Raw genomic sequence first — 25,404 nt, forward strand, 5'->3', positions numbered from 1 at the left:
ACATTCCCAAACGTCGGTTGGTCATTATACTGCATATGTGCATAACGGTATCAATTGGATAGAATATGATGACTTATTATATACGCAAATTGAAGAAAATAAGCATTAAAATAAATTGTCATATAAACACGTGTATTTACATAGAAACAAAATATTTTTATACTTTTTATGCGGAAAATATTTTATATAATGTTATTAATAAATATATTATATTATAATAATATTAAAAAAATATTTCATTGTAAAATATCACAATGCCCGTTATCCGAATGGTTCTGATTATATACATATTATTAAAAATGATTTTCGTGTTGTTATCCCTCTTCTCTGCTACTTTCGTTCTCTCTCTCTCTCTCTCTCTCTCTCTCTCTCTCTCATACACACGCGTGCATGCACATACAAAATATATTATTAATTATGACAAGATGAAACAAATTAAAAAAATTTAAATATGTATCATAATGGTATATGTATGTTAAAGTTTTAAAGATACTGCTTATTTTTCAATCAACGCACAAATTTTCTTACATAAACTAGTTACGATAAGTATTACCGCAGTCTCAGTGGTCGAATTAGGAAGACACCCGAACGAAACTCAAAAGATCTTCAAATCCAGTCTGAGTTTACATTTTTTGAAACAAATCATGTAGATTAAGATGCTTATCCATATAACATGACTAGCAACAACAATATTATCAAACAATAATTTAATGTTAATGTCTTTGTAAATGTCTTTCATGTTAATAGGTTAGTTCTGTTTATGAATGCATTTAACAATTATAAATTTATTTCGGCGTGCAGTTTGCAGAAATTTTATGTAAATTTTATATAATGCAAACCGAATTATTCAAGTATTCGGATACACAACTCAGACTGTATAGATTATCGTTTCTCAATAGTGTAATTATATTATAGTTACGAAGACCCTCCGTTTAAATATAGTATATACAAAGCATTTTACTTTTTAAATTAACATTTTATTTTGTATTCATCCAATACTTACAAAACACAGAGAATGGGTGATAAAATATGAGATAATGAATAGAGAGGATTATTGTACAGCGGATGATTCTATTCATGATTCTAACCTACCAGGGTATTAAAAGAAACATTTTTTGAATTTTCAAAAAACCGATAGCGATAGGAGATTTGTACTGCAGATTGCGCAGTGATGACATCTTTTACACTTGCATTTGTGTTTCTACTCTCACGTTGTGAAGGCAATATGATAGCGTTCTTACACGCACGATACGTCAATCACGCACGATACGACAATCGTGAGGGCAATGTGAGCCCTTCAATTGTTATCTGGGCAATGACAGATTTGTGCGATTTTGCTGACACGCTATCTGATTATGATTGGGTGATTTCAATAACAAAAATTATAAAATTTACGTTGACATATTATGTATATGTATATTCAGTTTTCTTGATTTCCAATTTATGGATGCAGCATGGATTCGTATATCCCTTTTCTTTATGTCTCTCTGCTATGATTTTATCGACAGTGTAAGAAAATTGATGTAGCCACGTAGTTCCTAAATCAAAAATAAATTGGCGGTAGTGTACCGACGATTTCAACGATAACAGGAAAAAGGCCGGCATGGCTTCTCTCAAGTTTCTCTCTAATCACAATTTGAACGAACATTTTTTCGTGATTTAGTACTTCAGTTTGTATGATCGGACGAAATATTTTGCTCTGATTTGTTTACGAATACGAGTGAACATCGTAGAGTGATTTTTAAAGATGAACATTCGGATCTGTGCGTAAGCTAAACGTGTCAATCAATTTCCTTCTTTCACATCTTTTATATGTGAATGTACAAACGAATAACTGTAACAATAAATCTTCACACGCATGATGACTACATTAAGTGGATTTATAGAATTCTTCCAGAAAGGCAAGGTAATGACAAAACGACTGTTAGTTTGTAGCACGACTACAAATTTAGGATAAACTAACCTCGAATTAAAAGACGTACTGTAAAGCCGAGTGTATAATGCTGATTCTACAATGAGTCGGTAGTCAGAAATCCTAATCTTAATTGATGAAGTTGGCCAATCAGCTTTAGTCATACAAGATGGCTATTGGTCAACTTCATCGATAAGATTTAGAACTACCGATCCATTGAACTATCGATTCATTGTAAAAGCGTAAGAGTCGGTAGTTTATAATCGATGAATCAGAAACGAATCCGAATTAGTGAATCGGGATTGGTCGAAATCAGTAAATTGATAAAGTTGCCCAGCAATCAACTTCTTTGTAAAGACCATGGCACATAAAACTTAAGATAGTAAGATATAAACAGTAAGGAAATTAACATGTTGGATTGGCTTCTAATTATGTTATGGCTTTACGGACTTTACTGCAATTGGTCAATTCGCTTCTTACTGCTTATGTTTTATTGTTTAAGTTTTTTGTATACTATGGCTCTAAAATTATTGACTATCAACTTGGGTTTTTTATGATAGAACTAGTGTTTGCTTTTGTAACTTAAAGTGAGATAGGTATATGTTTAATATATGGCGAAAATGAGAAAGAATGCAGTTTAAAGAATAAAAAAAACAGACCTATCGTAGATTGTTGTAGATTCGAACTAACAGTGAGCTAACCTACATTTTATGAAAACGAAATAAATGTACTGTAGAGCCATTTAAATTTAATCCGATTAACTTAATGAACATGGACACATTTTTATTAAATAATACGAATAAAACTATCAAATTAGTTAATAGAATTATACAAAGTCTGCAAAGGCTCAAAGAATTACAAGTTTCAAATAAGTTTCAACAAAAGTCTGAGTCAAACATGCTATTGGTATAACAAATTCTTATATATTACAATATATTTAAAATTCCAAACGTTTTAGACTTCACAGGACTATCCTCAGTGAATAGTAACTTACACAATAGTAACTTACAATATTATAAAAACTTCTTTACATCAATCATGTCCTTGTTATAGAATTAAAAATGTAGATCTCCATTTTGTATTTAAAATATATCGCTCAAACAAGAAAATACCAATATGAAAAGAACGTGATAATCATAGATGTAGATAGAATATTATAACTAGTGGACATATTTTTATTGGTAAATTAATTGTAACATAATTAAATTGTAACATACCTTGAATAATATAACAACAGATGGAAGTTAACATATTGAAATAATATGACCAAACAAATGGAAAAAATAGATCGACGGAACAATTAAAATGAAACAGAAATAAAACACGTTGAACATTATAATAAACAAAATACATGAAAAGCGGGGAGATGTTTTGATATAAATTAATATAGGAAGAAGGAACTGATTGTGAGGTTCATACTGTGGGAGTCAGTTGAGAGATAATATATCCAGGATAAGGGCAGATATGATTCTGAAAGAAATTCTGTATCATTTTGTTTATTTAAACCGTTTTTTTTTGTTTAATTTTGTAGATTATCCCTGAAGTTAATCTTTTGCTTTAATATCTTTTATTATCTAAAATCTGGACTGTGTTCCAAAATTCACTGCCAGTGCTGAAAATTTATAATACACATAATGTGACTATAGATTTTCAGTGCTGGCAATGAATTTTGAAACACAGCCCAGATTTTAGATAATAAAAGATATTAAAGCAAAAGATTAGAAGCCCTAAATTCTTTTCAAATCGAAATGATTTTATACTTTGAAATGGTAGATGAAGACCCATTTTTCTTTTTTATATCGGAATTATATTCTTCTCTTATTTTTAAATATCGTTTTGTTTTAGCCATACGTTATGGCATAGTCTTGGCAGAAAATCTTATATCTTACATACAACGTCACTATAAGTCATTAACTTAAGAGTTTTTGCTTAAGAATTTTATAAAACTTTTTGTATTCGATATCGAAAAGTCTGTTTTTATTTTACATCTTGTAATTGATAAAAAAATTCTCGAAGATGTTCTCCATAAATAATAGTTCGTTTTTTTTTATTATAGATTCATTAATAAAATTTCTCGATCGTCTTTTTTTATGGAAAGATAAAGAATTCAATCTATGAAGAATCGTGGAAAAAATAAAGAATAAAGAATAACAGTCATCAATGAGAAAATTGATGGTATATGAAGTTCTTTCTATGGAAAGCAGGATTTGAAAAGAAAAATTATTTTGTCTACCATGCCATAGACACCTGTTATGATAAAAGATAGTAAAAACAAAAATTCAAATATCATCAAAAAATGTAGTTTTTTAAAATATAAATCAAAAGATAATTTGTTATAATTACAATGCATCCAAAAAATTCACAATTGTTGTCTTCAACATCCTCCATCTTGACTCCATATGTTCGTGCAAAGAATTAAACGCCAAATGAAACATGGTGTAGCTAGAAAGATCATCAATATCTCTGTAAAACGGCTAATCGGTAGTAACTTTAATGCCCTTAACTCTCCATATGTTCGTGCAAAGAATTAAACGCCAAATGAAACATGGTGTAGCTAGAAAGATCATCAATATCTCTGTAAAACGGCTAATCGGTAGTAACTTTAATGCCCTTAACTCTAAATCTTATAATACAAAATTCATCACGATGGGAGATAGGGGAAAGCCTATAGAAGTGCTTTTGTTTAAAAATATGTATAAAAACACATTTTTGGTTATAAAAACATGTTTATAAAAACATACTCTTTTTTTTATCGACGATTGACGAATCTTATGTTATGAGATTTAGAGTTAACTGTTAGAGTTACTACCGATACGTTTGCTCTTCTATGTGAGATACGTTGACATCTTTCTAGTTAGACTTCATGTGTATACTAGACGCTATACGATTCATTTAATTGTATATTTGACGTTTAACTCTTTGTATGAACATATGTAATTCACGATAGATGTTGGAGAGAATAATCGTCTGAATTTTTTGGATGTTACTGCAATCATAACGAATAACAAATTATCATTGATTTATATAAAAAAAAATCTACAATTTCTGATATAAATATCTGAATTTTTATTCTCTCTTTACCATACAAAAGAGACCTATGATATAGTAGATAAATAATTCTCTTTTTAGATCCTGCTTTCTATAGAAACAACTTCATATATATATATATATATATATGTTATCGATTTCCTTATTAACATTTGTTATCCTTTATTCTTTATTCTTTTTTCCATAATTTGTCATAAACTGAAATATTTTTTTCGCAAATAGAGACTGTTGAAAAATTCAGTTAATAAATCTATGCTCAAAGAGAGATGATTTATGTTTCTATTTATTGAGAACATCTCCGAGAATTTTTTATCAATTACAAGAAAATGTAAAATAAAAACATGTTTTTCGATATCGAATATATTTAAAAGTTTTATAAAAATGAGCAAGATTTTCTTGAGTTAACATGACATTGTATATAAGATATAAAATTTCCTGTTAAGACTGTGCTTTCCACTTAATGTCTACAACGAGTATTATTTTATCCTTGTTGTTTACAAATATTAAATAAGAATGAAATGATGCACGCGAGTGTTGCGGATGTTAGGCTGTGTTTACTGGGTGGGTGATCGTTGAGTGACTGGGCGAAAAATACCAGTTTGGGAATCTGAACGCACTCTAAATAAGAGAGTATAATATAAGTATCGAGTATAGTAACATAAATCATATAACGTCAGATTTAATGTAAATTATATATAATTATATATCAATAAAATATATCTGTAAATATCTATATATATAATAATGGTAAAAGATGTAAGATAAATATCTTATCAATATCTTAAGTCTCGATTTGTATATTTAATAGATGATTAAATACTTGGCCTCCTTTGAGTTATGGTTTATATTGTTTATAGCAGGCATAACTGAATTTTTGTATAGATGCACGTTAAACATGTTGAAATAGCACAGAAAGTTTTAATAGTTTTTCCATCCTCCGGATGGATAGAGTAGGAATCTGAACATTCCACCTAAGCGTCTAATAAAGGCACTCAAAAGAAATCTGAATGCTTTCTGGTTTCTGGGTGTCAGGATGGATCGCGCCTTACTCGACAGCGGCGGCGGTGGTGCGCCGCCGAGAGTAAGAGCGCGGTGGGCCGTGCTACGAATTCACGCGGCGTGGCTTCACCACACATTGGCTTAGACGTTTTCTTTTTTAATTCGAAAACTACAGCGAATATCTCAAAATGGTATCAGACTTTTTTGTTTCCCTTGACTCATTCTACGCCTCCAATGGTTCCTACCTTATTTCTGAGACACCCTGTAGAAGCCTGTGATCGGTAGACGGATAGAGATATTCTTGCTAACGAAACAGTCTTCTGCTAATGAGTTAAATGAGTAGATGAATAAAAATATTTCTGATGAGATTGAATGCATATCGAAAGTAGCAACGCTTACGAAATTCCACTCATAGAAACTCGGGGGAAAGATCGCCGAACAAGGAGGTACAAAGAAGATAGCATATTTGGTAGAAGAAATAAAGAAGAGGAAGAGAGAAGTAGAGAAAAAAATAATGAGTTCGATTATGTCAGTAATGCTGAATAAATGTTTTTTAAACAATGTGTATCGTTTTTATTAATTGCAACAATTTATTTATTCTAACTTTTATCTCGATTAATTTCATATAAAAGGTGACAAATTTTTATAATTATTTTAGTAATAACAAGTTTATATTTTAGCCGATTAGATTATCTTTGCTTTTCACCTATTGAACAAATTTTATATATTAGGTGTACAACTTTGCTTCCGTCGTTTTTTTTCCGAAATTCGAGGCTTTATTGTAAAAAACTGGTTATACATTTATGATTCAAAGTATTGTCCATCGGCCACTACTTTCTCCCATCTTTCGGATAGCGTACGAATCCCGCGTCGAAAAAACTGGTCATCTTTTGAGACTATCCACGAATCGATCCAATTTTTTACTTCTTCATAAGACCGGAAGTGCTGGTCAGCCAGGCCGTGTGCCATTGATCGAAACAAGTGATAGTCAGAGGGAGCAACGTCTGGAGAATACGGCGGGTGAGGTAGGACTTCCCACTTCAACATTTCCAAGTATGTCTTGACCACTTTTGCAACATGGGGTCGAGCATTGTCATGCTACAAAATCACTTTATCGTGCCTCTCGTTGTATTGCGGCCATTTGTCTTTCAATGCTCGGCTCAAACGCATCAATTGCGTCAATTTCGATACCGATCGCCTGTGATTGTTTCAATCGATTTTAACAGTTCATAATATACTACGCCGAGCTGGTCCCATCAAATACAGAGCATGACCTTGGAGCCGTGAATATTCGGTTTGGCCGTCGACGTGGAAGCATGGCCGGGAACTCCCCATGATTTTCTGCGCTTGGGATTATCGTAATGAACCCATTTTTCGTCTCCAGTCACAATGCGATGCAGAAATTCCTTCTGTCTTTGCCTTTCAAGCAGCTGTTCGCAAGCAAACAAACGCCGTTCAACATCTCTCGACTTCAATTCGTACGGCACCCAATTTCCTTGCTTCTGAATCATTCCCATGGCTTTGAGGCTTGTTGAGTCACTCCCAATGATCGTGCCAATTCTTCTTGATTTTGACACGAGTCTTGCTCAAGTAATGCCTCCAATTCTGCATCTTCGAAAACCTTCTCTTTCACCGCTATGCCGGTCTTCGACATCAAAATCATCGTTCTTGAAGCGTTGAAACCACTCACGACACGTTCTTTCACTAATAGCGATCTCACCATAAGTATTTGAGAGCATTCGATGAGCCTCAGCCGCAGATTTCTTCGTATTGAAGCAAAAAATTAAAACCTCCCGCAAATGACGAGAATTTGGCTCGTAAACTGACATTTTCAATCGAGAATAACTTTATGATGCAGACACAAATCGACTAATGTTTCTATGGGGTTATGTTGCAGATGCTCAAGTTTATTGTATGACGTCTATGATCTATTTATTTCGACCATCACTTACCGCTAAAGCCATCTATAGGAAAACGGCGGAAGCAAAGTTGTACATCTAATTAAAGAGATGTGCATACAGCGAAAAGAAGAAATTGAAGTTCCAAACGGTTTGAACATCTTGTACATGTATCAAAATTCAAATGGTATTGCCTACTGTCCATAATGACCGCTTGGTAACAGTTTCACGCTACTTAAAATATATGAAAACATATATTGTACATTGAAATATATGAAAACATATTGTATATTGTGTTATAATATCAATAAATTAAAATCGATTAAAAAATTTTTCTTATATGATGATAATTAGCTTTGAGTGGTTCCACAAATAAAAATTACAATTATTTCTGTTCTTAGGCAAGAAGCATTGTTAAGGAACTTTGGATAATTACCAAATCAGTAAAAAGTTTAAAATGATTCGTTTAAAGAAAATTCTAGAATTCCAATTCCATTATTTTTTAGCTGTTTTGTCACGTACAGATTTTTAATTCCTATACATATTTAAATTGATACCGAGAACAAGCCATCAACAGCGACTAACTAGAGTATCATTGCGGAGGGAAAGTTTGTGGAATAGGAGAAGAGATGATAAGAAGATCTTTAGGAAGGGGAAAGTGATTGTATGATAGGCACCTATGTGAACCTGGCGCTCAACTTTATCAAAAATAAAAATTAATATCGTTTGTACTTCGAATGAAATTAAAAAATCTTAAAGTTACGCGCTGGCCATTTTTTATTTTTCACTTTTTGTTTAATTGTTTGAGGTACAAAAGAAATAATGATCGGTACAAATGAGTACAAACGAAGTACAAACGGTTTACAGTATTAATTTTATTTTTGATAAAGTTGAGCGCCAGGTTCACATCGATATGATAGGCGATATATTATATTTCAGGCAGGGATTCAGTCACTCTACTTATTTAATCTGATATTCGGCCTTTTTATAAAAATCATCTCAGAAATCAGTCTCTTATCATAATAAGGTTCACTGTCTAAAATTTTTATTGTTCCAATCGAAATTATGATTGAGTGATATTCGATGATTTGATATGACCGACAGTGAACCTGATTTTTAATTACTGTTAGACATATGCTCCGCAATTCTCGTTTTTAACTACCTTTTCGTTTGGCCAATGTATGAAGTGTCATGAAGTGGCAAGAAATCCTGCACTAAGAAAAAAAAAATGGTTGAAATAATTTAACTATAATTTATAGTCATTTTTTTTGGGACAACTATAAATTTTATAATTGTTTTGACCATATGAATTATAATAATCTGAACACTAAATTATGATCGCAACGATCATGATATTCATTCAACTACATTCAACTGGTTATCTTCTACATAAATCGTATTTGCATATAGTAAATTATATATAAAATATTATAACAACAAACATAATTAAAAGTACGTAGAATCATACACCTATTACTACCAAGATTTGAAAATTGGTAGCAAAGTTAGATGATTATTACGAAATCGTATGACAAATATAACCAAATTATTAATTATTTTAAATGAAATTATTTTAAATGAAATAATTTGGCAATGTGTAATTTGGCAAATTGTGACCAAACAATCCCTTTTATGTAATAAAAAATGTATATGATTATATCTTAATGAAAAAAAATAACTTTTTTGTTATTATTACCTTTTATTTTTCCATTTCAACTCACTATTTACTGTTTTGTATATCTATATTCTATCTTATTAACTACAATTAATTATTAAAAAACACATCGTCGAGTAAGATTTGAATCTACGATCCCTAGAACGGTAGCTTAATACATTTACGCTGAGTTAATCACACGCTTGTGATCGAGAGACATTGCCAACGTTATTTATACTTCCTACTGTAACCATTCTTAATTTCTTCCTCTACTGCCAGTTTAATATTTGAAGAGATTACATGGAAACGAAATAATACGCTGATATTTATTAACATAGTTAGAAAATGATAATGACAAAACGATTGTCCTCAGTCTCGAGAGATCATGGCGGGCGTGTTTCGCCGCGAATGTTCTATTTTTGAGATGCGGCTTTGATAATATTCTTATTTCTGTAGTATTTTTTTTAAGAAAAATATTAAATTATTAATAATGGAAAAATAAAGGGCATACGAACGCTAGATATCGTTAGTAAATGATTATTTGATTACAATACATTATCTAATTCCACATACAATTAAATATATAAACGTTTCGGCCTTACATTAGGCCATCTTCAGTATCTAATAATTAAAAAATATTTACGACCAATAACGATTCGTCTACATGTATTGTCTTATGACATGTCTACTTATAACGTCAACATGCGTTATTAAACAATAGTTTTTTTATTCTTAATACGCAAGTTATTGATGTTAGTCGAAAGGATATTTTTCGCATTCATAAGCAATTGTCTTTTTATTACAAAAATTCAGGTAATCCAAATGTTCCTATTTAATTGTTATATTCAAATTGTTATATTGAACGCAGAATTTCCAAATTTTACTAATTATAATATTCTTTGACTAATTAACTGTTTTCAAATCGTGTTTTGAATTATAAAACATAAAACCTTCGTACCTGTGTTACAATCAAATATGTGGAAAGATATCGAGAATGGGTGACTTGTTTTAATAAAATACTCATCACAATGTTTTGTCAAATTTTATCATGATACACAGATATATATACCTAACATCAAGGAGAGAGTAAAAAGGACTTATGTAAGGGAAGTTATGTTCAGCACAGGAAAGTATGTTTCTGATAATTTTTCCGTAGCACTCTGCATATTGAGATCATCGATTTGTTTTTTGATAAACATCATTTTCGACATGATTCTTTTATGAAAACATGGTTCTAACATCTGAACGTTATCCCATTTATTTTGTGGCCACATTCTATCTGTGATAAAATAGTCAGGGAATCTTTTGATTTTTTTTCACTTTATGTTCTTTAATTTGCGTTTTTATTTTCCTTTTTGTTTGACCAACCAATAAAAGAAGTCGCAATTCAGACAACTTATTTTGTATAGCACATCACATTGTTCCATTTTTCCTATATTATATAATCTATCCTTACCTAATTTTATGAAACGATTATTAATAGGTTTGTATGCTATTTAAAAATTGTTTTTTTCCGCTATAGTCTTAAATTGGTCCGAGATTGTATTAATATATGATATAGTGAAAAATTTTTTTCTATCGTGGTCGACGGAATCATCGTTACCAATATTATTATTAAATTCTTTCTACTCGCCAATTTTTTAAGTCTCTAATTAATTGTAGAAAAAATTATGTTAAAAGGATAATCATTAATTAACAGAACATTTATCATGGATTCAATATTTTTTTTGTGATTTCGGATGTGGGAGAAACAGAATTCAAGCTGACCGATTATTACTCCTCTTTTGCATTGGATGGTTCGATTTATAGCTTAAATATCTTCCTGAGTTCATGGATTTTTTATATATGTCAAATTCTATATAGCCATCTTCTAATATTACTTTAATGTCGAGGAAATTTATAGATATGTTCCCGCCATACTCCCCTGTAAGTATCAATCTATCATGATAAAAATCTATCTAATATCTCATTAATCTGATTATTCGGAACTGCTATAAAATATCATTCACATATCGATAGTAAATTGAAATGTTAATATTAATATTAGAAAAGATTTTCTCTTCCAAATCTTGAATTACTAAATTCGTTAGGACAGGTAACAATGGAGACCCCCATGGGCATAAAGATCTGTTTAAAAAATTTATTGTCAAATTTGAAATACGTTGAATTAATAATTAAGGAAATAGCATTAAGAAATTCTTCCTTTGGAATGCTTCTTTTTTAAAATAAAAGTAAATAAAAGTTGATAGAAATTTAGTATTTTTTTGTTGCTAATTTGCTCTATTCCCGATTTTATTGCTCCAGCCAAAAAAAACAATGGCTGTGCTAGCATAAGAATAAAGTTAGCAGATGCAGTTCTGGTTATTTATAGATAATTTAACAATATCATTTTTTAAAATGTTTTTGCTCTATAACAAAAAACAAAATGTAATCCAGATTTTGTTTTTGATTGATTTTGTTTACTTGTTTTTTTTTTTCAAAATTAGAGAATCGTAATCAGTCGAAATATTTCGAGAATTGACAATTTATAAGTGGTTTTCGAGGGTTGAGGAGGAAGCAACAATATCGGGAAGTAAGCAACTAATTAGCAACAAATTAGTACAAAAAGAATATGCCATATTTTTTTTATTTTTTGATTGGCTGTGCTAATTTTATTTTTATGCTAGCACAGCCATTATTTTTTCGGAATTGGCTGGAGCAACAAAATCGGGAATAGAGCAACAAATTAGCAACAAAAAAGCACTAAATTTCTGTGCAACTTTTATTCGATTATGTTGAAGTGGTTGTATCAACTTGTAACTTAATAGACATCCTTTTTTATACTTTTATCAATTTCTTTTAAGAAAGTCGCAAGAGAATATTGAGGACTATTGATACAAGTAACAATTATTCTTAGTGGATTCCCTTCTTTGTGAATCTTTGGATCCCATAGGATCTTGGCATTGTATCATCCGAAACATTTAATTTCCTCTATGTATCCCGATTTATACATCCTTTTCTCCTTCATTTAGTCAACAATATGTGTGTTTGCTTTGTCATTATATTTGTGGGATCTTTGTTAATGTTTATATATGTGTTATTATCAGATAGATTTTCATGCATTTTCTACAGTCGAATTATCTTTATCTGCTCGTGTAATTAAAGTATCCGGACGTTTTTCATTTCTTAGTCGACAGGAGTTTAATTTTAATAAATTGTGGGTGAATGAGAGAGAATAAACAAAAAATTACAAAACTTAAAAAGAATTGCAGCTCAACCAAAAAAAAAGAAACAAAACGTAAAACCTATAGAGTTTAATTTATTACGATCGAATTCTGCTAATACTAACTCAAAAAAATTTATTCCTTCAAATATTAGAAAAATTTCTATGCAAGATATCAATATTCCAAATTATTGAAATTGTATCGTACGAATATAAGTTCACTTAATTTTAATGATAACTTTAAATTAGATAATATCAATAACGAATGATTAGTCAATCTTAGCAATTTTGAAATAAAGAAAATGTTAAAACAATATTGCAATTAGGACAAAAATTTAACTTACCTAATAATACTATTTAACAATGAGAAAATAATCAGAGAGTTTATAAAACACATTGAAATTAACATTAATAAATTAGACATTAACACTAAAAATTCTATAAGGAATGATTCAATTTAAATTCTTAATAAAATTAAATATAATAATCAGGTAAATGATACAGAGAACATTATATTAAAAAAGAAGGAATAAAGGCGGTAAAACAATTTATATGTGAACATGGATACTTTAATTACACGAGTAGATAAAGGGAATTCGACTGTAATAATGAACTCAATAATAAGAAAATGCATGAAAATTTATCTGATAATAACACATATATAAACATTAACAAAGATCCCAAAAATATAATAAGCAAACACACATACTGTTGAGTAGATGGAGGAGAAAGAGATACATAAATCAGGATACATACAGGAAATTAAATGTTTCGGATGGTGCCGAGATCCTATGGGATGCCAAAGATTCACAAAGAAAGGAATCCACTAAGAATAATTGTTAGTTGAATCAATAGTCCTCAATATCCCTTTGCGACTTTTTTAAAAGAAATCATTGATAAAAGTATTAAGAAGTTTTTACTACGTAAAAAATAGTTTTGAACTGATTAGTAATAATTTAATAATTTAAATGGCTTTGTCAATCAAATTACAAATTAGTCTCCTTCAACAGTATATCGATGTACACTAACATTCTCATAGAGTTAGTCACAAAAAGCATTGAAAAAAGATGGGAATACATATCACAGAAAACAAGCATTCCAAAGAAAGAATTTCTTGATGTTATTTCCTTAATTATTAATTCAACGTATTTCAAATTTGACAATAAATTTTTTAAACACATCTTTAGTATGTCCATGGGGTCTCCATTGTCATCTGTCCTAGCGAATTTAGTAATTCAAGATTTGGAAGAGATAATCTTTTCTAACATTAATATTAACATTCCAATTTACTATCGATATGTGAATGATATTTTATAGCAGTTCCGAATAATCAGATTAATGAGATATTAGATAGATTCAATTCTTACCATGATAGATTGAGACTTACAGTGGAGTATGGCGATGACAAATCTATAAATTTCCTCGATGTTAAAGTAATATTAGAAGATGATTATATAGATTTGACATATATAAAAAAATCTATGAACTCAGAAAGATATTTAAGTCATAAATCGAACCAGCCAATGCAACTCAAAAGAGGAATAATAATCAGCTTAATAGAATTCTGTTTCTGTCACATCCGAAATATCACAAAAAAAATATTGAATCCATGATAAATATTCTGTTAATTAATGGTTATCCTTTTAACATAATTTTTTCTACAATTAATCAGAGACTTAAAAAATTGGCGAGTAGAAAGAATTTATATAATAATAATATTGGTAATAACGATGATTCTATCGATCACGATAAAAAAAATTTTTCACTGTACCATATATTAACACAATCTCGAACCAATTTAAGACTACAGCGGAAAAAAACAATTTTAAAATAGCGTACAAACCTATTAATAATCGTTTCATAAAATTAGGTAAGGATAGATTATATAATATAGAAAAAATGGAACAATGTGATGTGCTATACAAAATAAGTTGTCTGAATTGTGACTTCTTTTATGTTGGTCAAACAAAAAGGAAAATAAAAACGCTAAATCAAAGGACACAAAAAAAAACGAATATAAAAAAATCAAAAGATTCCCTGACTGTTTTATCACAGAATAGAATGTGGTCACAAAATAAATGGGATAATGTTCAGATGTTAAACATAGAACCATATTTTCATAAAAGAATCATGTCAGAAATTATCAAAAAACAAATCGATGGTCTCAATATGCAGAGTGTTACGGAAAAATTATAAATTATAGAAACATACTTTCCTATGCTGAACATAACTTCCCTTACATAAGTCCTTTTTACTCTCTCCTTGATGTTAGGTATATATACCTGTGTATCATGATAAGAAGATTTGACAAAACATTATGATGAGTATTTTATTAAAACAAGTCATCCATTCTCGATATCTTTCCACAGAGTTGATTGTAACACAGATACGAAGTTTTTATATTTTATAATTCAAAACACGATTTGAAAACAGTTAATTAATCAAAGAATATTATAATTACTAGAATCTAAAAATTCTGCGTTTCAATTAAATAGGAACATTTGGACTACCTGAATTTTTGTAATAAAAAGACGATTGCTTATGGATATGAAAAATTTTTATCCTTTCGACTAATATCAATAACTTGCATAGTAAGAATAAAAAAACTATTGTTTAATAACGAGCCTGTTGACGTTACAAGTAGACATATCATAAGACAATACACGTATACGAATCATTGTTGGTCATAAATATTTTTTAATTATTAGATATTGAAGATGGTCTAATGTAAAGCCGAAACGTTTATACAATATATTTAATTGTATGTGGAATTAGATTATCTATTGTAATCAAATATAATCATTCGATATCTAGCGTATATATGCCCTTTATCTTTCCATTTTTAAATTTCGACTACCTATTGACATTTATTGTTTTAACAATGACAATTATTCTTGAGGCTTCCATGGCTTCCTTTCTGTATAAAGATTATGTGTTTCGTGAGTTTTCTCCGTGTTCAGATCCATTCTTGGAATATCATCGTTTCGTAAACCTTGCAGTCCACTTTATACTCAGGTATCAAGCTGCTCCTCGCCCTGATGAAGTGGACTGCATGGTTCACGAAATGATGGTATTCCAAGAATGAATCTGAACACGGAGAAAACCACGAAACGCATAATCTTTATATGTTAAATTATTATTTATGTAAATGTGATCAAATATACTATTACTACACGGAAAAAAATATTTGATTGAATTAACTGGAATTGTGATAGAAAATGAACGATCCAGAATTCTAGTTAAGGTAACTAGTTTTCTTAAATTTAGATTGATAGAAGGTTAGATTTTGATTATTTCAAACAGAATTCTGGTAAATTGGTTATTTCAACTAGAATTTTAATAGATTTTGAAATTGATTATCAGATTTCTGATTGACAATCAGAATTCTGATAGATTTAATCAGAAATCTAGTAAACTTATCTAGAACTTTGGATCATTCATTTTCCACCACAATTTCAGTTAATTCAACCAAATCTATTTTTTCCGTGTATAATATTGCCAAATATTTAGTGCAAATAATTACTTTTACAATTATTTTTTTTTAATTTTTATAATACGTACAGTAAATTTGACCAATTAATTTTGTAGTTAGAAGTACAATCAAATTGCTATTAATATAGTTACACACACTTAAAAATGACTGCAGATTTTTTCATTTTTTAAAATATATTTTTTCGTTATACATTATTACCATAATTTAATAGTAATGAAAAATTGGTTATATTCATTATAATTATGATTGCAATTATAAAAATAATTATTTTATTTATCATATTTTCATATTTTACTATATTAATATCCTGAAATTTCCTATTACCGCTACCATTAAAATGAAATTTAATTCAAGTTTGAGAACAGTAGAAAAAATAAAAGGCAGAGGATTTTTAAATAGAATTCTTATCATTTCATATATATTTTTAGAATGGAATTTAGAATGGGAAGAATATTTTATTAAAAAGAATATTTTATTAAAAAGACCAAAAATTACTCCTCTTTTATGGCATAAAAGATGTTGTGAATAAAAATTAAGATATTTCTCTGATAAAGTTGGTTTATCTCCAAATTTTTACAAATTTAGTATGTGTAAAATTCTCTGAAATTGTTTTTGCATAAATATAAAAGACGTATGTAACAATTGATTTTAAGTAATTAATTTATAAACTTCTTAGTTTGCACATAAATAATAAATACATAGTATTAGCTCTTAAATCGCACTATCTTGCTTAAAAATTCAATTATTGTATTTATATACTTTCTTGCGCGCGGATTATTTATAATATAATATAAGAATTACATACTGTAATGTTACTCTTTTATACTTTTGACATGAAGTGCAAGAGGAGTATTGTTTACATAAATAAAAAAATTGTGATAGCGTTGTTATTTTTTCTCAATATATTTCATAACAAAATTACAAAAAATATAAGTTAAATAGCTTAAGTCTTGATCATTTGTCGTGATTAAAATAGTATTAAAATTAAATTAATAAGATAAAATTTGCTTTATATTTTTTAAATAAAAGTAAATAAAAGTTTAAAGAATGCTCTAGTTTCCTAAATCGCATCATAATGTAATATTTCCTAAATCGCACTACAATCCAACTTCTTAAATCGTACATTAGCTAATATTTTTCCATTCTATTTTTCATACATTTTTATTCCATTCATTATTTTGTAAAAATCTATATTGTAAATCTACAAAAGATTTATTTTGTTTGATGTAGAAATTCCTTAAATTATTTTTTGAAATTATCATGTGTTTCAGAAATTATGAAAATATATTCTTAAATTTTTAACACCATAATAAAATACAATTTTTTTTCTTTTCTTATGTTTAAATTTTTTGCATTATCATAATGTTTTAAATGAGGAATACTGATGCGATTTAAACAATTTCCTCGAATTTCCTCGTTATCAAAATCGCTATACTGAAAAAATTATCATTTTAAACGTTATAATAGTGCAAAAAATTAAGTATAATTAATGTATTGTAATTATGAAAAAATTACATAAAAAAGGGAAAAGCATACAATTTATTTTGTAAAAAACTTAAGAATAATTTCTGATTTATAAGTCTTTAAAAAAGTGGTGCAATTTCGGCAATCTTACAATCTTATATATTTTTAAATATCATTACTGAGTATTCAGAGTATTTAATCATAATATTCATGTTACTTTTTATGGTTGAGTTTAGTCTTCTCACTTCTGATGTTGATAAAATTAGGTTCGTTCAATGCATTTTTGCACTAAATGAACGAATCTGACAGAAAAACGGAAGTTGCTCTGTCCTGCGAATCGAAGTATTAATTGTTAAAGTTGACAGATATTCAGATTAGGAAATCTATCTATCGAGGACATCTATCTATCGAGGAGAGTTACACAAATTCTGTTTTATAAACACAAATTCTCTATTTTAAAAACAAATTCTCTGTTTTAAAAATATAAATTCTTTGCTTTAGAAATACAAATTTTCTTCTTTAAAACACAAATTATTTTTTTATATAATTTTGGTTTTTACAGCAAAGAATTTGTTTTTATAAAGCAGACAAATACCTAATCAAAACAAATTCTCTGCAGTAAAAACAAAAATTATACTTCATGTATTATAAAAACAAAAATTATATAACTTTATATATTATATGTTCCCTGACAACAAAATGTTAGCAATTTGGAGCCAAATTGGCAGTAAATTCGATCAGATTTTACTACAAAACTATGCCATCCGCCATTGTCTATGAATTTGTCGACAAAGCCTGCTAGACATGCTTTGCCAACAGATTGGTGGCAGAAATCGAACAGAATTTGCTTGAATTAGGTTCTGCTCTTAATCTGCCATCAGGTTACGCAGGACTTTATTCTTCGCAGAACTTTATTTCTGCCTCTGTTATATTTTTGATAGTAATTAGCTGACAATATTAGATAACATAAACTCTGGGTATAATTTGTTGTCTTTCTACTATCAAAAATTAGCAAGCCCTGCTTTCTTTATAGATAAAAACTATTGGTAAATAGTAAAATGGCCAATAGTTATTTAGCCATTTAATAGTTAGTACTGTTGATGAATACGGTTGAATAGTTGCTATTGGTAAATAGTTATTATTGATCAATAAAAATTTAATTAGAAAGAAGGTAAGCTACATAAAATTTCTTGGTATATTATATATATATTTTTGTGTTTATTTTTTTTATGTTATTATTGCTAAAATATAAACTTCGAGTGTTCACAGCTGATACTCTTTATTCTCTAATATCTTCACGAATAGAATTCGTTTGAGTCTCAAACGAGATGCGACAGAAAATATTACGCTTCACAATGTCAGATCGCGAGATAGATACTTGGGCGCCAGGCACGAGTGAGCGCCCCTTTTAGAATTAATCGAAATGTTACTTAAATGATATTCTTACGAGCTGCGAGTGTCGAGGCTCTCGTAACCGACTGCTTAGCCTCGGTAATGGCAGAAGGTTCGTAGCCGAGAACAGAGGATAGTTTGGAGGAATAAATAGGGAGCGACTGTAATAAGTGATACAGTAATTAATAACAAGAAAAATAATAAATATATTCTATTAATCTCCGACTCTCATTCCTTCGATAGGATTATGATAGCAGTATGCGATAGAAATACGTTAAAATAGCCTCGCACGTTTTCCGTTGAACTCTCAATAGCGCAAAGCAATTATAAAATTCTTGACAGCACAAGTTCACACGTAAGAACAATTTTTATATCAATATCATACAATATCATACAATATCATACAATATCATACAAGCAATTCGGTACTTTGATAATCGAAATAAGAAAGTGGTTATTGGGCTACCGTAAATACGACATGATCTCGTGCTCGTCCGCGAGGATTTCGAACCATCTTCCAGAATTTCGGAAAATAATAAAGAACGTACATCACGATATATAGAAGAATATATAGAAGTAGAATATATAGAAGTAGATACAAGCAAGACAAATTATCATGCGACAATACTTAAAGGAAATGATCAGGCTGTGGCTTCGGCGGACGCGGAAAGTTATTATCCCGAAAATATCGTAACATATAATCGAGAGAGGTGATGCGCTTATACACCATTAACGCGAGATCTGATGCAATTGCAACATCATGTGCACGTGAAAATCGATAACGAAAGTTACACGCGCCTTCCCGACTTGGAAATTGGCGACCTTACAGCACAATGGCATTTGTCTCACCACAATTAGCCTCCTGAGTCCTTTGTGCGACATCCTCGCTTTGCTTATTATAGCACAAGTGGATGTTGGTCCTTTCGGGGACATGCAAGTGATCGTGATTTCTACGGGGAAGGGGGGGGACCTTATCGGCGCCTAACTGGCGTGCGATCCTGCAGGCTCCGCGAATAGCGCGAGTCATGTCGTTCACGTATTCTGCGTCTTGGCGCGCGGAATTCAACTTGGCAGTAAGATTTCCTTCGGCCGCTAAGGAGACTTTCCTGGGTCTTCGTTATGCAGGAGACTTGCATCTCAGAGGGGGCTTGCCAATAGTCGGGTGCCTCCGCTTCCGATTTTGGTTCCGTCTTCTTAAGGGAGGCCTCCAAAAATTTCGTAACAGGGTTTCTTACCGACATTTGGGCGTAGAGTGGCCATCTTCTGTTACTGTCCTTCTTTGCGACGCTCGCCTATAATATTGTGTGATAGAGCGACAGGTTTCGAAATAAAGCGAAATATGGTATAAAAATATGGAATATCACCTGTGCGCCACCCTTTTTGTAAGATGTTAGGCGCCTCTGCCAATACTATCGTAGACAGTAGAAGAAACGAGTAATAAGTATAAAATAAATTAAAGATAAAAATAAAATTAAAATTACATAATATGAAAACAGAATTAATATGCTCTTATTGCAATTCTTAATATATTATTACTGTATTTTTAATTCTGCATTATATTTCTACATGTTAACATTTTCAAACTATTTTTTTGGCACATCGTTTTGTAGATATATTCTTTCAATGTCATATTATTTTGACATTGACTCATTGCACATATTTGTACGTTTACTTGCAATATTACTCAAACTATTGGAGTCACAATAGTAACTGTTGGAATCTCATTAACATAGTAACTATTGGGACACCAATAATAGGAAAGGAAAATCGCCGATATAGGTCTCCTAAACATCGTCTCCTGACATAGGTCTCCTAAAGTGACATCCCCTTATTTCTCAGAAACTAACTAAGATAAATGTCCCTATTTGTGACTATGTAAGATAGTCGCAATTATGAATTAATAATAAAAATGATTGAAATCAGGAATCAATTATATCGAACTCAAGATTAATCATTTTTGTATCGAAAAACATGTTTTATTCTAATTCCAAGAATAATCTAATAAAAATAAAAAAAAATAGCGGACTATGTAAATGTATGCATTTATGACCGTTAAATTTAATCTGATCCTATTAGTGATAATATACCGTCTGTCTTGGTTAATGACTGATGCAGCAGATGAAATGTATCATTTTAGTGACCAGCGGATTAATTTTCTTGCTCAGTTGCTCGTAGTTCATTCTTAATTTCAAAACTGCTTCAAGCAATGTCTTAAGATGTTAATATGGCTCTCTGATCGACTCATGACATCTTAAGCACAACCTTAAGAGCATTTCGAAAGAGCATTTTGCCTATAAAGATTAAAGTTGAGGAAAAATTAACCTTAATAGATTTGTTACTTGAAATTCTCAAAACTTTTGTACTTAAAACGAGAAAAATATTTATATATTCAGGCATTAAAGAAAAAGAAAATACTGAGGGCAAACAATACAAGTAGTAGATCTATATCTATAATAATGAAAAGAGTTGTTCGATTATATTTTCGTATAAATATTTTTGTAGTGCATACATATAAGTAAAGAATAAGAAATCATATTACTTACACATTATTTTCCTCGTCTATTCTTCCTGCTTAAACTATCATTATTTTTCAACTTTTTCAGCTCGTTGCAATGTTTTTTGCCTTTTTTTCCTCTGCTTTTTGTTTTTTTTTTTCAGCCATTTCTTGAAGTTTTCTTTTTCTTTCTTCGATTGCAATTAGACGATTTTTTTCTATTTCTTTTCTCGGTGATATTCTTGCCAGGCCAACGAAGGGCCACTGAAGGCACTTTAACTTTTACAGCACTTTCGTTGCTAATTTATTTTAACAGCCAAAATATTGTCTTTTTAAAAACATCTGGCATATCAGAAGGAATGTCCAAGTAATCTGAAAGATAATAATTTAAGATTAGATAATTCATCTTTTTAGTATTATTCAACATCTACTATATCGTTATCATTAATGGCAGACTCTGAAACTGATTGTGTATCTTCAGTGGCGTAGACATTAGTGTTAGATGCTCTAAAAAAAATAGAAAAATTTTATTTTGTAGGTTGAATGCAACAAACGGTAATAATTAAAAGGTTTATGAAATTCAGTTGTCCATTATCGTCATATTCTCATCGTTTAATTGTGAAGATCCTGCAGGAACCATTATCCACTACGATCTGCTGGACATCATTTGATCTAGCATTAATCGAGTTATCTGCAAACTAAAAACTGAGATGCTCTTGAAACAGTAATTTGTTCGTCGAATTGTCTTCAGAATTTTTTAATGGCCAAATGTTTTCCTTCTCATTCTTGACTTGATACACTGATTTATGTAGATCGAAACTAGATTTTAAGCATAAGTTTCATGACTAATGCTAGAGTTAAGATCTTGATTTGAATCATTCACGACAAAAACGAATTATATAATAATATAATTCGTAGAATTAGAGTTTTTAGTATTTTGAAAACTGGAATAGCTATCTTAAAAAGTAAATTAAAATACAAATTGAAAGGTAAATTCATTTCAAAATTGAATGAGGGGGTCGATTGTGTATCTCGAAATTATAAAAGTGAGCAAATTCACTAGTTATTAAATTATGAATATTCTAGTGAATTTGCTCACTTGAACAATATGCGAATAAGTAAATTTTTGTCCCGTCAAATCATTATAGTACATAGCTCATTATAGTTCACAAATCATTATAGTTCATAACTGTCTAATTGTCTAATTCAACCTTCTTTAAGATTTGATTTGATTTATTTAAAAAAAGCTAATCAATCATTTAGTTGAATGAATATTGATTAATAATTCGTTTGTATCATCAAATAATTTTATCTCAAATTTATAAATAATTATATCATTTCTGGAAGATATACATGTATAGAAGTATATGTATAGAAGTACAGAAAATTAAAAAGATTTTTTAAAATTAAAAATTATAAAAATTATTTGATAATTTCAAAATTTTTTTTGATGTTCTGTGCTGTCAACCGCGGTTCAAAAATATTATTTATATATTCATAGAAAGTTTCAGCCGTCATCCATCCACTTTCTTTTCGATTCCCCAACTAATTGATACACTTTGCGAGAAGGGAAAATTCTTTGATACGGAAAAATTATCATTGGAGAAACCAATATACTCATAGCGTTTGTCATGAATAGCACCGTCAAGCATTCCTTCTCATCATTTTGTGTGAAATTATAAACTTGTCTTGTATAAATTACAAACTGTCTTATTTCCTTTTTTGACACGCTTCCCTTTCCGACAAAGATAGAAAGCAAATTCGTCGCAATTAAATATCCGGATTCCATCAATATTTATTAACTGTTTCTCAATTAAATGTTATCGATCTCTTTGAACCAACCGTGCAGAATATCTTCTGTCACTGAGGCTCGACTTTTGGACAAATTTTGAGTTACACGAATAGAAATCTTCGGCGACGTAAAAACGCTTCGTACCAATGACGCCCTGATCATCCATCAGTAAATGGTGTTTCTTGACCCAAACGTTTAATTTACGATTAATTAAATGAGCAATGTTATAAAACAGTTGTGTTTTTGTGTGTCGCAGGGAAGCCTCATTGACTGAGATGAAGCATCCAGCGTACTATTATTGCCTCTTCCTCAACAGAGAATACAGTTGGAGAACCTGATCTCTTTCCAATTGGTTGATATCCTTTCAATTTTGCAGTTAGCATTGATTTAAGAATACACTTGATTTACTTTTTACAACAAACATCAGCAAGTTCTTTTTCAAGTTCTATGTCTGACCATCTTTTCCGAATTTGCCCACCATGCAGATTTGAAATTTTAATTTACAAATAAAAATTCAAAGTCTTATAAATATTATACTTAGGTTCTAAAATTCTGCCAGTACTAAAAATCTGTCGTTTATGATACATGCACTATAGTTTTTCAATACTGATTGTTGATTTTGGAACACAAACATTCGGAGAATATATTCAGGGTATTCCCCATCCCCAGCAAGAAATAATTCATTGAATTAACGTCAATTTGATGTCACGTTGACGATCATTTCTCATTCAAATCTCGATAAAGATATACTTATTCGATGCATTTTCGCGTGAAAATAAAGATTTGACAGAAAAAAAGCACTATCCTGTGAACAGAGATAGCCTGATATTTAATGTATCTTTAATCAAACTTGATGTCTATTCAGAAAATCTGTCACTGTCACAAAATATATGACTGCCACAAACATGCGCTGTGGTCGCATTTTTCGTGATCTATGATCATAAGTTACTCGCTGTAGCACAGAGCATGAAATTTGAACTCAATAGCACTAAGTATGATAAACTTTCTTAATTTGGTCAAAGAAATTACTCAATGTTTAATTGTAAACAAAGAATTTAAAGCTGTGGTCATAAATAGGTACATACGATGTTCCACTTAATGACCTAATCAAAAGTTACTAAAATTTTCCCTCGAGCATACACCGAATATTTTCGTTTTATTCATACAAATGCAACTCACACTTGTCTAGAAACATATGAAGATGAATAAAAATTGTTTTTTTTTTTAAAAAAAAGGAGCGAAATTTAATGTTATGGCTAGTTTTCTTGAGACGGTCACAAATGGAAACATGCATGTTTTGTTGCACTTATTTATCACATTCATCTATATGTTCAAAATTATCTTTTTTAGAATCCACATAGCACAATTTACTAAGTATTCACTGACACTTTTGCGAAAAAAATTGTTCTTAAACCGGACGACATAACAAAGATGTGACTGTGCTGTGACAAACGCTATTTCTACTAACATAGCGACAAACATTGCTAAATTTGTCACTGATAGACTTTATTTTACATTTTCACGAGTATTTGTTAGTCAAATCACTGAAACCATATATCGAATCGTGGCTAACTAATCGTTAAACATGATGAATACCTTTTCCGAAGATAAATTACTTAAAATTTTTGATTAATTTAATAAAAGTCCATGAGTGGTCACAAATAGAAACACGGTCACAAATAGGGACATTTACCTTATTGGATTTTATTAATATTAATAAAATAATAGTCTGTTTAGCTAATTAAAGAAATACAAATTCATAATTCGTGTGGCTTGTTTTTATACCAAATCAGCTAAAAATCAATTCTACGAATGCGAAAATAAAATTCTTACGATTTTTTTTTGCAAATTGTATAATTTAAATAACAGTAACTATTATTGATAATATTATATCATTTTAATGCTTATAATTTAAATTAGTTTTATTTATATTATTTTTTCTTTTAGTTTTTTCATAATATGATTTTAAATTTAAAATTGAGATGCAAACCGCCACTGTCTGTAAAGATCATGAGTTAATCTTTATAATGTTGATTTATAATGTCAAATATTAGAG

At 29.9% G+C, this 25,404-nt stretch overlaps 1 protein-coding gene across 1 annotated transcript in view; it reads left to right on the forward strand.

Moving 5' to 3' along the window:
* Nucleotides 1–1,656: 1,656 nt before the first annotated feature.
* LOC105618917 (MOB kinase activator-like 3) overlaps nucleotides 1,657–25,404 on the forward strand; it is a 155,543-nt gene continuing 131,795 nt past the window's right edge. The window contains exon 1 of the mRNA XM_012200447.1: nucleotides 1,657–1,906. Within this exon, the coding sequence (XP_012055837.1) occupies nucleotides 1,859–1,906 (48 nt within the window). The 5' untranslated portion in view covers nucleotides 1,657–1,858. The remainder of the gene's footprint in view (nucleotides 1,907–25,404) is intronic.

The sequence above is a fragment of the Atta cephalotes genome (genome assembly GCF_000143395.1).
Source record: "Atta cephalotes unplaced genomic scaffold scaffold00018, whole genome shotgun sequence".
NCBI classification, from domain to species: domain Eukaryota; kingdom Metazoa; phylum Arthropoda; class Insecta; order Hymenoptera; family Formicidae; genus Atta; species Atta cephalotes.